The sequence below is a fragment of the Balaenoptera ricei genome, chromosome 6 (genome assembly GCF_028023285.1).
Source record: "Balaenoptera ricei isolate mBalRic1 chromosome 6, mBalRic1.hap2, whole genome shotgun sequence".
NCBI classification, from domain to species: Eukaryota; Metazoa; Chordata; class Mammalia; order Artiodactyla; family Balaenopteridae; genus Balaenoptera; species Balaenoptera ricei.
In genome coordinates this window covers 86,161,391-86,174,002 of record NC_082644.1, presented here as the reverse complement: position 1 = coordinate 86,174,002, position 12,612 = coordinate 86,161,391, and the positions used below count along the sequence as shown (strand labels likewise).

The 12,612-nt window shown below is 53.7% G+C and overlaps 1 protein-coding gene across 2 annotated transcripts in view; it reads left to right on the top strand.

The window, feature by feature from the left end:
* The window catches only part of TLN1 (talin 1), a 31,813-nt gene that overhangs the window by 18,012 nt on the left and 1,189 nt on the right, over positions 1-12,612 (top strand). For both annotated transcript variants that reach the window (XM_059925030.1, XM_059925029.1), the window contains 27 exons: positions 277-396; positions 602-799; positions 991-1,130; positions 1,316-1,409; positions 1,511-1,600; positions 1,715-1,837; positions 3,123-3,266; positions 3,754-3,915; positions 4,154-4,294; positions 4,388-4,569; positions 4,770-4,902; positions 5,120-5,221; positions 5,307-5,477; positions 5,563-5,712; positions 5,820-5,921; positions 6,001-6,120; positions 6,875-7,021; positions 7,192-7,358; positions 7,467-7,650; positions 7,741-7,866; positions 7,970-8,086; positions 10,729-10,914; positions 11,056-11,163; positions 11,677-11,782; positions 11,982-12,106; positions 12,209-12,334; positions 12,468-12,530. In XM_059925030.1, coding sequence (XP_059781013.1) covers positions 277-396; positions 602-799; positions 991-1,130; positions 1,316-1,409; positions 1,511-1,600; positions 1,715-1,837; positions 3,123-3,266; positions 3,754-3,915; positions 4,154-4,294; positions 4,388-4,569; positions 4,770-4,902; positions 5,120-5,221; positions 5,307-5,477; positions 5,563-5,712; positions 5,820-5,921; positions 6,001-6,120; positions 6,875-7,021; positions 7,192-7,358; positions 7,467-7,650; positions 7,741-7,866; positions 7,970-8,086; positions 10,729-10,914; positions 11,056-11,163; positions 11,677-11,782; positions 11,982-12,106; positions 12,209-12,334; positions 12,468-12,530 — 3,627 coding nt within the window. The remainder of the gene's footprint in view (positions 1-276; positions 397-601; positions 800-990; positions 1,131-1,315; positions 1,410-1,510; positions 1,601-1,714; positions 1,838-3,122; positions 3,267-3,753; positions 3,916-4,153; positions 4,295-4,387; positions 4,570-4,769; positions 4,903-5,119; positions 5,222-5,306; positions 5,478-5,562; positions 5,713-5,819; positions 5,922-6,000; positions 6,121-6,874; positions 7,022-7,191; positions 7,359-7,466; positions 7,651-7,740; positions 7,867-7,969; positions 8,087-10,728; positions 10,915-11,055; positions 11,164-11,676; positions 11,783-11,981; positions 12,107-12,208; positions 12,335-12,467; positions 12,531-12,612) is intronic.

Below are 12,612 nucleotides of genomic sequence, written 5' to 3'. Positions count from 1 at the left end.
GGGGGAAGAGTCTCATCGACACCGCAGCTCCTCTCTGGATTCCTCCCTTCCTTCTCAGTCTTAGTAGAAGTGTCTTAGCTAGACTGAGGCAGGGGCCTAGCTGAAAGCCACATTTGGGGAAGTTTGGTCACCATCAGTTGATATCCTAACGTGATACCCTAGTCTGTTCAGCTAAAACACCCCCTTTCTGCTTTCACTTTCAGAGTCTCCCATGGGTGGAGGAGGGGATCTCCCAGTTGTTTCCATTTTGGCAACCCGTCTCCTTTCCCACCTCAGGTGGCTAAAGCAGTGACCCAGGCCCTGAACCGCTGCGTCAGCTGCCTGCCTGGTCAGCGAGATGTGGACAATGCCCTGAGAGCAGTGGGAGATGCCAGCAAGCGACTCCTGAGTGACTCGGTAGGAGGACAGGGGTGTGGGGGGAACACAGGGAGGATGAAGGACTCCAAGCTTCTACCTCTGGACCTCTCCTTGACCCTGACTCCCCAGATGTATCCCTTTTCATTGCCCCCAGGCTCTGTGCCCACCTCTCAGCGCTCCTTTACCAGACTCTCCCTCATGTCATTTCCCATTCTTGCACCTGATTTTGTCTCTGACCCTGCAGCTTCCCCCCAGCACCGGGACTTTTCAAGAAGCTCAGAGCCGGCTGAATGAAGCCGCTGCTGGGCTAAATCAGGCAGCCACAGAACTGGTGCAGGCCTCTCGGGGAACCCCTCAGGACCTGGCTCGAGCCTCAGGTCGATTCGGACAGGACTTCAGCACCTTCCTGGAAGCTGGTGTGGAGATGGCAGGCCAGGCTCCGGTACGAAGAGGCACTGGGTCCTGTTCAAGGGTTAGAACAGAGGCATCTCTGTGACCACGGAGTCCTCACCTGCTCCTGGCTCACTCCCCTCCCCAGTCTCTAGCAGTACTTGAGTGTCTGGGACAGAAGATCCCTTTTAGAGACAGATAAGAAAGGACTGGACAATGTGTTGACCTTCTTGCCTTCAACAGAGCCAGGAGGACCGCGCCCAGGTTGTGTCCAACTTGAAGGGCATCTCCATGTCTTCAAGCAAACTTCTTCTGGCCGCCAAAGCCCTGTCCACAGACCCTGCAGCCCCCAACCTCAAGAGTCAGCTGGCTGCAGCTGCCCGGTATGTAGGAGCTGGGAAGCCCAGCCCTAGAATGTTGAAGAGACTGGGGAGGGGACATCTCATGAGAAGTCCCTGGCTTAGGAGTTGTTCCAGGCAAAAGAGAAATGGCTAGAGACTTCCTCCACGTACAGGATGCAGAAATGATGACCTTTGCACCCATTCACTTGCCTTTCTCTTCCTCGCAGGGCAGTGACGGACAGCATCAACCAGCTCATCACCATGTGCACCCAGCAGGCGCCAGGCCAGAAAGAGTGTGACAATGCCCTGCGGGAATTGGAGGTGGGCTCTGTCAGGCTAAATGGGGTTGAGGTTGAGGAAAGGGTTCTTGGTTGGAGGGTGAGGGGGCGTCTTGGATCTCACTTCACCCTCCCCCTCTACAGACGGTCCGGGAACTCCTAGAGAACCCGGTCCAGCCCATCAATGACATGTCCTACTTTGGCTGCCTGGACAGTGTCATGGAAAACTCAAAGGTAAGTGCACCCAGGAACCCAGGAGGGCAGAGGACAGGAAGATGGAACTAACCGGGGGCTGCTCTATCCCTCTGAGGACAGGCTCTGACTCTCCTGACACACTCTGTTCCTCAGGTACTGGGTGAGGCCATGACTGGCATCTCCCAAAATGCCAAGAACGGAAACCTGCCAGAGTTTGGGGAGGCCATTGCCACAGCCTCCAAGGCCCTCTGCGGCTTCACCGAGGCAGCTGCACAGGTTATTCTCCTGAGATGGTCCCTGGAATGCCCCTGCTTTCCCTACCCCACCTCCTCGCAGCCTGACACACTTGCAGATAAGTCAAAAAGTTATGCTTGCAAAGCCAACTGTATGGAAACTGGGGATCTTTCCCCCTCTTAAAGTAGAGATATTTGTCAGCAATCATAGAACACCAGCAATTCTGATCACTGTCACTCCTGAGCCCTGGTGCTTTGAGTTATGGTTACACTGTCCAATCATTGGGCTGTTTCCAGACCCAGCTTTCTTGGTATATGCTGATTAGCATATGCAAATTATTTTCACATAATTATTACTTCGCGGGGGGGGGGGCGCGGAGCAGGGGGGTGTGCCGCAGGGCATGTGGGATCTTAGTTCCCTGACCAGGGATCGAACCTGGGCTCCCTGCAGTGGAAGTCTTAACCACTGGACCACCTGGAAAGTCCCCACATAATTGTTACTTTATTAGAATAGCACCAGGGACTAAATTTCCAGTTACTTGCGTCACCACTTAACTTTGCCTTTTCTGCATTATGAAGTGTAAAACAACCTATTAGCTCAGAGTATTTTGCTTTCATATATAAATCCTTAAAACAAACTGGCTTGAGAGCTCATCATCTCAGACTGTTTCCCTAAAGGCCTATCATCCTGCTCCTTCAATCTCCCTACCTCCCTGTGTCCTGTTCTGTTGGGTGGCCTGCTGTATATGGTTTGACTTATTTCTGGAAAAGCATGAAGAGGAAAAAGCAAAGCTACCATGTGTTGGGTGAAGTAAGAATCAAACCTTATGATGGTCTTCCAAGCAGAAACAGATTTTGGCAACCATTATACCCATCCCTTCCCTCTTTCCAAATCTCTGAAGCTTGGAGGTATCGTAAGTGTTAATTAGCCTAACACCCTCTGTAGTTTTACAACTATCTCTAAAAGAGGTTTTGTGTGTGTGTGTATGTGGCTTTCAAACTTTTTTTTACTGCCACTTACAGTAAGCAGTACTTTTCACCTTAAGACCCAGCATACAAACACATACACATAGAATTTTAATAAAAACCTTATTGTGTGTCTTTCCTTTTTTTGTGTACTTTTTTAATCTTCTGAAATGTTTGAACAAATTTAACAAAACAGGAGAGGTTTTTTTCCCTCTTATAGTGTAACTGTAGCTAATACCTCCACTCACATAGATCCCTGGCCACTAAACTTACCCCTGCTCCCCTTTGTCCCCACTATCGCTATTCGAGTCCCACCTAAGGAATATTCCTTATTCCTCACCCCACCTCTTCTCTCTCCCCAGGCTGCATATCTGGTTGGCGTCTCTGACCCCAATAGCCAAGCTGGACAGCAAGGGCTGGTGGAGCCCACGCAGTTTGCCCGAGCAAACCAGGCAATTCAGATGGCCTGTCAGAGTTTGGGAGAGCCTGGCTGCACCCAGGCCCAGGTAAGTCAAAGGGACAGGCACCACGGACAAGCCTGGGAAAGGCTGCTGAGCCAGGACAGACCAGCCCCTGGGGGGAGAAGGAGATGCAGGACACGTGGGGAAGGAGAGCTTGGGGCCCCAGCTCTGACCTCCCACCCACAGCATCTCTGGGTCATTGTCTTCTCCGGCCGTGCTTCTCATTGTTCCTTCAGTTACTGCCAAGTTCACCACCTCTTTATGGATGTTTGAGCTCACTCTCCTACAGAGCCTGTTACTATTTCTCCATTAGTGTGTCGGCTTTTCATCTTCCTTTCCCCCACACCCTGCTCATGCTCATCTTTGGGTATCTCTCTGTCTCCCAGATCTGGACTTTTCAGGTGACTTTGTCTTTCCTAATTAGACTTCCAAGGGTATGACTATACATCCCCCAAGCTAAAGGGGCTGCTCCCTGGAGTGGACACTTCCCTCCTGCCCTCATCGTGGCTCTTGCACGTTTCTGTCTCCTCAGGTGCTCTCTGCAGCCACCATTGTGGCCAAACACACGTCTGCACTGTGTAACAGTTGCCGCCTGGCTTCTGCCCGGACTGCGAATCCTACCGCCAAGCGCCAGTTCGTACAATCGGCCAAGGAGGTGGCCAACAGCACGGCCAATCTTGTCAAGACCATCAAGGTTCCCGGTGTTTGAATTCTCAGCCTCTCCCTGACCTATCCAGTTTTCTCTCTCCTGACCCCCTGTCATTCCCTGAGGCTTTCTACCAAATCCCACCTGCCTGAGCCCAAGGCCTTTCCTATCCACGCTGGTCATCACCAGCCTCTCCCCACACCCTTTAAGCTCAGGAGGGAGACCTGGGCTGCACCGCCTTTGTCTACAGTCCGTCCTGAGGGCCTCCCCATCACTCCCTCTCCAGGCGCTGGACGGGGCCTTCACAGAGGAGAACCGTGCACAGTGCCGAGCAGCAACGGCCCCGCTGCTGGAGGCTGTGGACAATCTGAGTGCCTTTGCGTCCAACCCTGAGTTCTCCAGCGTTCCCGCCCAGATCAGCCCCGAGGTGAGGCCGGGTGAAGGCAGAACGGATGGGCCGTCTGCTGCCTCATCTTCCCAGGAGTCTTGAGATTCACCTCCCTGCTTCCCCTCTCCCCAGGGCCGGGCTGCCATGGAGCCCATTGTGATCTCTGCCAAGACAATGTTGGAGAGTGCTGGGGGCCTAATCCAGACAGCCCGGGCCCTGGCAGTCAACCCCCGGGACCCCCCGCGCTGGTCGGTGCTGGCTGGCCACTCCCGTACTGTCTCAGACTCCATCAAGAAGCTCATTACAAGCATGAGGTACAGGGGGCGGGCTGGAGAACCGGTGTGACTGGGGGATATACGTTGTGACAGAATGGAGGGGTGGGCACTTACATGCAATGAGATGGGATGGTGTTGGAGGACACCTGTTGTCCAAGATTTGGGGGATACAGGGAAAGGCAGGCTAGCCTTATGTTAAAGGGACGTTCTTGGTGTTGGAGCCTGTGATGTGTCTGCAGGGACAAGGCTCCAGGGCAACTGGAGTGTGAGGCGGCCATTGCAGCTCTGAACAGCTGTCTGCGGGACCTAGACCAGGCTTCCCTTGCCGCAATCAGCCAGCAGCTTGCTCCCCGTGAGGGAATCTCTCAAGAGGTAAGGGGGAAGGGGGTTCTATGAAAGGTGTCTGGGAGGAGCTATGGCAGGCTTGAGGAAGGTGGGGGATCTGGGAATGGGCTTCATAGAAACATCGAGGGTATGGAACATGCCAAGGGGGTTAGTTAGTTGGATGTGGAAGGAAGAGTGGGGTCCTGTGCAACTAGAGGGTCCCTTTGCAGGTCACAGTCAGAGCTAAAGTTCGCTTCCTCCCCAGGCCTTGCATACCCAGATGCTCACTGCAGTGCAGGAGATCTCCCATCTTATTGAGCCACTGGCCAGTGCTGCCCGGGCGGAAGCCTCCCAGCTGGGACACAAGGTACCTGGGGAGACACGTGGGGAGACCGGGGTAGGGTAAACAAGGGTACCTGGCCCGGCTGACCCATTCCAATCCCTTGCCTCAGGTGTCCCAGATGGCCCAGTACTTTGAGCCACTCACCTTGGCTGCAGTGGGTGCTGCCTCCAAGACCCTGAGTCACCCTCAGCAGATGGCACTCCTGGACCAGACCAAAACCTTGGCTGAGTCTGCCCTGCAGTTGCTGTACACGGCCAAGGAGGCTGGCGGTAACCCCAAGGTACTGAGGGCCGGGTTGAGAGGCTGCTTCTATAGTAAGAGAAGCAGGAACAGCTGGGCCCCAGCTCACTCACTCTGCCCCACAGCAAGCAGCTCACACCCAGGAAGCCCTGGAGGAGGCTGTACAGATGATGACAGAGGCCGTGGAGGACCTGACAGCCACCCTCAACGAGGCAGCCAGTGCTGCCGGGGTTGTCGGTGGCATGGTGGACTCCATCACCCAGGCCATCAACCAGGTTGGAGTCTTGGGGTGCCCATGGACAGAGCCTACTGTGGACCAGGGTCCCTGAGCCCAGTGGCAGAGACCAACAATCTTTCCCCTTTCCCCATTCTCTCCCCTTAGCTAGATGAAGGACCAATGGGTGAACCAGAAGGTTCCTTCGTGGATTACCAGACAACTATGGTGCGGACAGCCAAGGCCATTGCTGTCACCGTTCAGGAGATGGTGAGTTTGGGAGAGAATAAGAGGACTGCTCTTGGAAAGTTGAGTTTGGACATAACTTCACTTCTTCCACTGTCTCCAGGTAACGAAGTCAAACACCAGCCCTGAGGAGCTGGGCCCTCTCGCTAACCAGCTGACCAGTGACTATGGCCGTCTGGCCTCACAGGCCAAGCCTGCAGCTGTGGCTGCTGAAAATGAAGAGGTAACGTGGAGGCAGTTGTGACCTTCGCCAGCGCCTCACAGAAAACCCCAGAGGCATGCCCCTTGTCCCATCATGTCAGCCTCTGGGGCTGTCCCACCCTCGCCCCCTCTGATCTTTCATAGGAAGGGGAACTCCTCCTCAGGGCCACTCCACGAAAGAGTGATCAGGGCTCTGCATAGGGACAGCATCAAAGCCTTTGGTCACAGACATAAAGGAGACAGCCCAGGATCTAGAGCTTTCCTGGTCTGCCGCTGTTTCTCTGCTGACCCTCCTCTGGGCCTGTGGCTGCTTTTCTGCTGTGCTGCAAGCCTGTATTCCCTTCCTAGTTCTTCCGTGTTGTAAAGCCCTGAAGCGCTTCCTTCCCTAAGCTCCTGGCTTTCCAAGAAAGCAAGTAATTGGATCTTAGCATGACACACCTAATCCCCAACCCCAAACCCCTCCACAACCGCACACAGGCCAAATTGTAAGCCATGGCCTCTGATTCAGATACCCCAGCATGAAGTGCTTCTCCCCTCCTCCTCACTGTGCTTAACAAGGTCCTCACAGCTGGTGCCCACAAGCCAGTATTTTCCATGTGTGGGAGGTGACCTCCTGACTAAAGGCTATGACACAGGACAAGCCTGTGCTAGGCGCTTTTCTCACTACCTCAGTCTGCAGTGCATGGTTTCTTAGGTCCTTAGTGACTCCTCTGAGCGCACTGGACGTAGCTGAGCGCCTCTTGTAAAATCCATCTCCTTTTTTCATGTGCTCACAGATAGGTGCCCACATCAAGCACCGGGTTCAGGAACTGGGACACGGCTGTGCTGCTCTGGTCACCAAGGCAGGCGCCCTGCAGTGCAGCCCCAGTGACGCCTACACCAAGAAGGAGCTCATAGAGTGTGCCCGGAGAGTCTCTGAGAAGGTGACCGAGCTCATGCCCACGGACTGAGGGCCAGGCTCCCCAGCCCTGCAGCCTTTCCCGTCCTCCTCCAGCCTTCCCAGCCCTCTCCTCTGTCCCTTCTCTCAGACACCGGTGACCTTTCCCTTTCACGGGGCGCCGGCCGCAGTCGCCACATGACTCTCCTCCCCCAGGTCTCCCACGTGCTGGCTGCGCTCCAGGCCGGGAATCGTGGCACCCAGGCCTGCATCACGGCAGCCAGTGCTGTGTCCGGCATCATTGCTGACCTCGACACCACCATCATGTTCGCTACCGCTGGCACACTCAATCGAGAGGGCGCTGAAACTTTCGCTGACCACCGGTGAGGAGGGCACTGGGCCTCATGGAGGCAGGGTGGGGTTTGGGCCACAGAGGCTGGAGGGGCCGGGGGAGGCCTGAGAAGAGCTGACTAGGCCGGACCCTCCCCCAGAGAGGGCATTCTGAAGACTGCAAAGGTGCTGGTGGAGGACACCAAGGTCCTGGTGCAGAATGCAGCTGGGAGCCAGGAGAAGTTGGCACAGGCTGCCCAGTCCTCTGTGGCCACCATCACCCGCCTCGCCGATGTGGTCAAGCTGGGTGCAGCCAGCCTGGGAGCCGAGGACCCAGAGACCCAGGTATCCAACTCACACCCCTAATTCTGGCCAGAACCACTTCCTGTTCCCCCTTTTCTTCCCACAGACCAGAGCCTCTGCTCTCCCACACAGGTGGTGCTGATCAACGCAGTGAAAGATGTGGCCAAGGCCCTGGGAGACCTCATCAGTGCAACAAAGGCTGCAGCTGGCAAAGTTGGGGATGACCCTGCCGTGTGGCAGCTCAAGAACTCTGCCAAGGTCGGAGGAAATGAGAGCTGCTTCTGGGGAGGGAGCGGATCATTGTGCTTCCTCCTGTTCCTTAAAATGATCCCTCCTTCCCTCCCTCCTCTGATGCCCCCAGGTGATGGTGACCAATGTGACATCACTGCTTAAGACTGTGAAAGCTGTGGAGGATGAGGCCACCAAAGGCACACGGGCCTTGGAGGCAACCACTGAGCACATACGGCAGGAACTGGCAGTGAGTGCAAGTCTGGGGCATCGGGGACTTGGGTCGGAGAGCAGGGTCGTGATAGATTGTGAACTTGCGCCACACACACACACACACACACACACACACACACACGTAGATACACAGTCTCCTGCTCGTTGCCAGACTTCTTACACGAGCTGCACTCGTGTCTTCCCCTTCCTCACCTATTTCCGCCCTAGCATTTGACACCTCCCTTTCATCCCCCCGCTTTCTCTGGTCACCAGTGGCCTCTTAGTTGCCACATGCAGTGGCCGCTTCTTGGCCTTCATCTTCTTCAGACATTTCCAAAGCAGTTGACTCCCTTAGCAAGCCTCTCTTTGAAAGCCTTTCTTCCTTTGGCCTTCTTGACACTGGCTTTTCTCTTGCCTCCCACGTCTCTTCTATAGTCGTCATTGAATCACCTTCAACCTAGTAAACGTAGAGGCCTTCCCAGAACTGCACACATTGCCCTCTTACTCTATCCTCTTCTTTGGCAAGTTTAACCACTCTCTTTATCATTCTCTAACAAGTTGAATTCCAATTCTGAGTTTAGTTATTTTCAACTGCCTGTTTGACATCAGCACCGAGATGCAGTGCCTCCCAACCAGCTGTTCTTCCTGACGTGCTGCTTCCCACTAATGATGGTAACAGCCTCCCGGTCCTGAAGGTTCCCTCTCAGTCATCTTTGACTTCACTGCCTTACTCACCATATCCAGGCCATCGCCAGGTCCTGCCAGCCACCCTCCTCTGTTCTCTTTTCCTTTGCATCCCTCCTCTCCAGGCCCACTGGCAGCGTTCTCCCTCACTTTGACTGCTGTGCCAGTTTTCTACCTGGTGTCCCTGCCTTCAGTCTCTATCACTTTCATCTTTCCTACTCATCTTTCTAAGCTTTTTTTTTTTTTTTTTTTTAATATTTATCTATTTATTTGGCTGCGTTGGGTCTTAGTTGAGGCATGCGGGATCTTTCGTTGCGGGCTCTAGAGCACATGGGCTCTCTGTAAGTTGTGGCGCGCGGGTTTAGTTGCCCCACAGCATGTGGGATCTTAGTTTCCTGACCAGGGATCGAACCCGCGTCCCCTGCGTTGTAAGGCGGATTCTTAACCACTGGACCACCATGGAAGTCCCTCATCTTTCTAACTTCTAAATTCGTCTTTCTCATCTTCTGTTTTCACCTCTCCTTAGAGATGGCCAAATTGAAATTCCTAACTTTCTGCTTCCCAAACCTGATCATTCCCTCATCTTTCCCATATCAGCAAATGGCACCTCTTAGTAACTCATTTCCTAAAGACAGAAACCCAGCTTTAACATCTTTCTCTCGTTCCCCACATCTGAGCCCATCAGCAGTTCTTTTAGTGCTCCCTCCAGATAGATCTCATTTTCCCTTTGCCCCGTCTCTGCTACCACCACCTTGTCCAAACCATCATCGGTCCTTAGCTGTGTTGATGTGATAGCATCTGTCTAATCTCCCTGCTTCCCCACTCCACTCACCCCCTCCAGTCCATCCTCTCTACACGGTAGCCAGAATAATCTTTTTTTTTTTTTAGGCCGTGCCGTGCAGCTTGTGGGATCTTAGTTCCCCGACCAGGGATTGAACCTGGGGCCACGGCAGTGGAAGCGCCAAGTCCTAACCACTGGACCGCCAGGCAATTCCCAGAATAATCTTTTAAAAATATATATCAGGTTACGTCACTTCAGTGCTTACAACCCTTTAGTGACTGCCCTGGCATCTGTGGTAAAATCCACTCTCCTTACCATCGCCTCCCAGGCCCCAGGGCCCCTGCATTCTCAGCTCCACCCACTGCAGGCCCTTGCTCTTGCTCTCTTCCAGCTTTTTGAACATCTGGTTCCTTCTACTCCTTTAGGCTTCAGCTTAAACATCCCCTCCTTCTGAGGCCTTCCCTGACCACCTTTCTGAAAAAGGACTTCCTTTTTCTTTCTCATCACAGCACCCTCTTTTTTTCCTTCACAGTCTAGTTTCTCTGCTCGTTTACCTATGTATAATCTGTATCCAAAACCAGAATGTAAGCTCCACGAGAACAAGGACCTTGTCTACCTTATCCCCCATTGCATTCCTAGCACCTCACACAGAATCTGCCACCTAGCTGATCTTTAGTAATTTGTTGGATGAACACATACATCAAAATATTTTTATGACTTTTACATATTATGTGAAATTCTAACTTCCTTATTCTGATATTCAAGACCCCAACAATCTTTTCTCCTCCATCCGTGTATTCTAGAACATTGCTTGATACTCTCCCACTTGACGTCCTGGTTATTCATGCTCTACCACTTACCTAAAATGCCCTCCTGTTATCTATATTTCTTAAGACCCAGCTCCTTGCCCACCTTCACCACTCACCCTGTCAAGGCTTCTCTTTAGTTTATGAATGAAAACCCAGCTCAGAGGTACTTCTTTAATTTCAAACAGATAAATTGTCCCTGATCACTTCAGTCAGAAATGACGACCAGCTGCCTTCTATTATATTAGCTGTGAATGTGTGAAAGTCTCCAAGCACTTGACCTATGATAAATATTCAGTGAATGCTTGTTGAGTGAACACATGGATGAATAAACCAATCACATGACTGCTGCGCTATCTTACAGCCTCACTCACTGTGGAATTTTTCTTCTTGTTCTACCCCCAACAGGTCTTCTGTTCCCCAGAGCCACCTGCCAAGACCTCTACCCCAGAAGATTTCATCCGCATGACCAAGGGTATCACCATGGCAACAGCCAAGGCTGTTGCCGCTGGGAACTCCTGTCGCCAGGAGGATGTCATTGCCACAGCCAATCTAAGTCGCCGTGCAATCGCAGATATGCTTCGGGCTTGCAAGGTAGACATCCTGGTGGTGAGGCAGAAGTTTGAGGCAGTGAGGCAGCTTTAGGGCAGAACATGGTAGGGAGAAACTGTAGGGACTTGGGGGACTGGGAGCTCCCAAAGGATCCTAAAGCTAACATATTACCCGGTGGTATAGGAAGCAGCCTACCACCCAGAAGTGGCCCCTGATGTGCGGCTTCGAGCCCTGCACTATGGCCGGGAATGTGCCAATGGCTACCTGGAACTGCTGGACCACGTGCTGCTGGTAAGGCGGGAGTTGTCTGCTCCTCACACCAGCCTCCCTGAACACACAGTTCCCTTCCCACAGGCCTCAGACCCCGCTCTCTAATTTTTTGTTCCAATCTCCCCCCCAACCCTACCATCTCTTCCCCAAATCTGTTCTTATTTCCAAGTCTCCTTTCCACTGGGGCCCCATCAGTCTTAGCATCTTTGGTTCTCCCACTCACCTCTTCCTCTTTTTGTTTTCTCCTCACTCCCCACCTGACCTTCTCCTCCTCTACCTCATCATCTCTTCTTTCTTCTCATTTCATCATTCTCCTTGTTCCTTGTCAGCCGGTGAGTGACACACAGCCCCACTGTCTTCACCACGTGTGCCGTGTGATGCCTGGAGTCCACCTGGATAGGCTGTGTGGTGTTTGAGGCTGTGGTGTGGAGCGGTCTAGGAATGGGGGCGGGGTGGGGAGGGTTTTGATCTGCCCTTTTTCAAAGGTCAAGGTAGAAGCTAAGATCTGATGTTCCCTGCCCCCATCTTCCCCAGACCTTGCAGAAGCCCAGCCCAGAACTGAAGCAGCAGTTGACGGGGCACTCAAAGCGTGTGGCTGGTTCAGTCACTGAGCTCATCCAGGCTGCTGAGGCCATGAAGGGTGAGGGGCGACCAGGGGCAGGGAGGGAAGGGAGACCCTTGTCCCGGGGAGACCTCTACTTCCGGTAGTCTGCTCGGAGCTGGCCTCTGCCCGTGGTCCTCACAGATGCCAAGGCCCCGGTGCTAGTAACCGTGCTGCCCAGTGCTCCTGACCTCCCTGCTCTGCCTTAGCCTCTTCCTTTCCCACTTTGTCCCACCAGGAACAGAATGGGTGGACCCAGAGGACCCCACAGTCATTGCTGAGAATGAGCTCCTGGGAGCTGCGGCTGCCATTGAGGCTGCAGCCAAAAAGCTGGAGCAGCTGAAGCCCCGGGCCAAACCCAAAGTCAGTCCTGCTCCCTCCCTCTTCCCTACCCTCAGAACATCTGCACCTTCAGCCCCCTCTTACTTTGCATCTCTCTCTGCAACCTTCGTCTGTTCTTTGCAGGAGGCGGACGAGTCCTTGAACTTCGAGGAGCAGATACTGGAAGCTGCCAAGTCCATCGCAGCAGCCACCAGTGCCCTGGTGAAGGCTGCATCCGCTGCCCAGAGGGAACTGGTGGCCCAAGGGAAGGTAAGGACTCGGATAGCCAGCAGAAAGGGGACAGCAGCAGCTTTGCCGTCCACACCTGCCTGCATTGTAGCCGGGGGGCTCTTAGGACCTGCGGAGAGCACAGGTCTAAGCAGGCTCCCGCCTTCCTCCACAGGTGGGCGCCATTCCCGCCAATGCACTGGATGATGGGCAGTGGTCCCAGGGCCTCATTTCTGCCGTGAGTGTATAACTCCCCCTACATCCCTCTGAGCTTCAGAGACTTGAGAAGGCTGGAGAGGGGATGGACCAGGGCAAGAGGC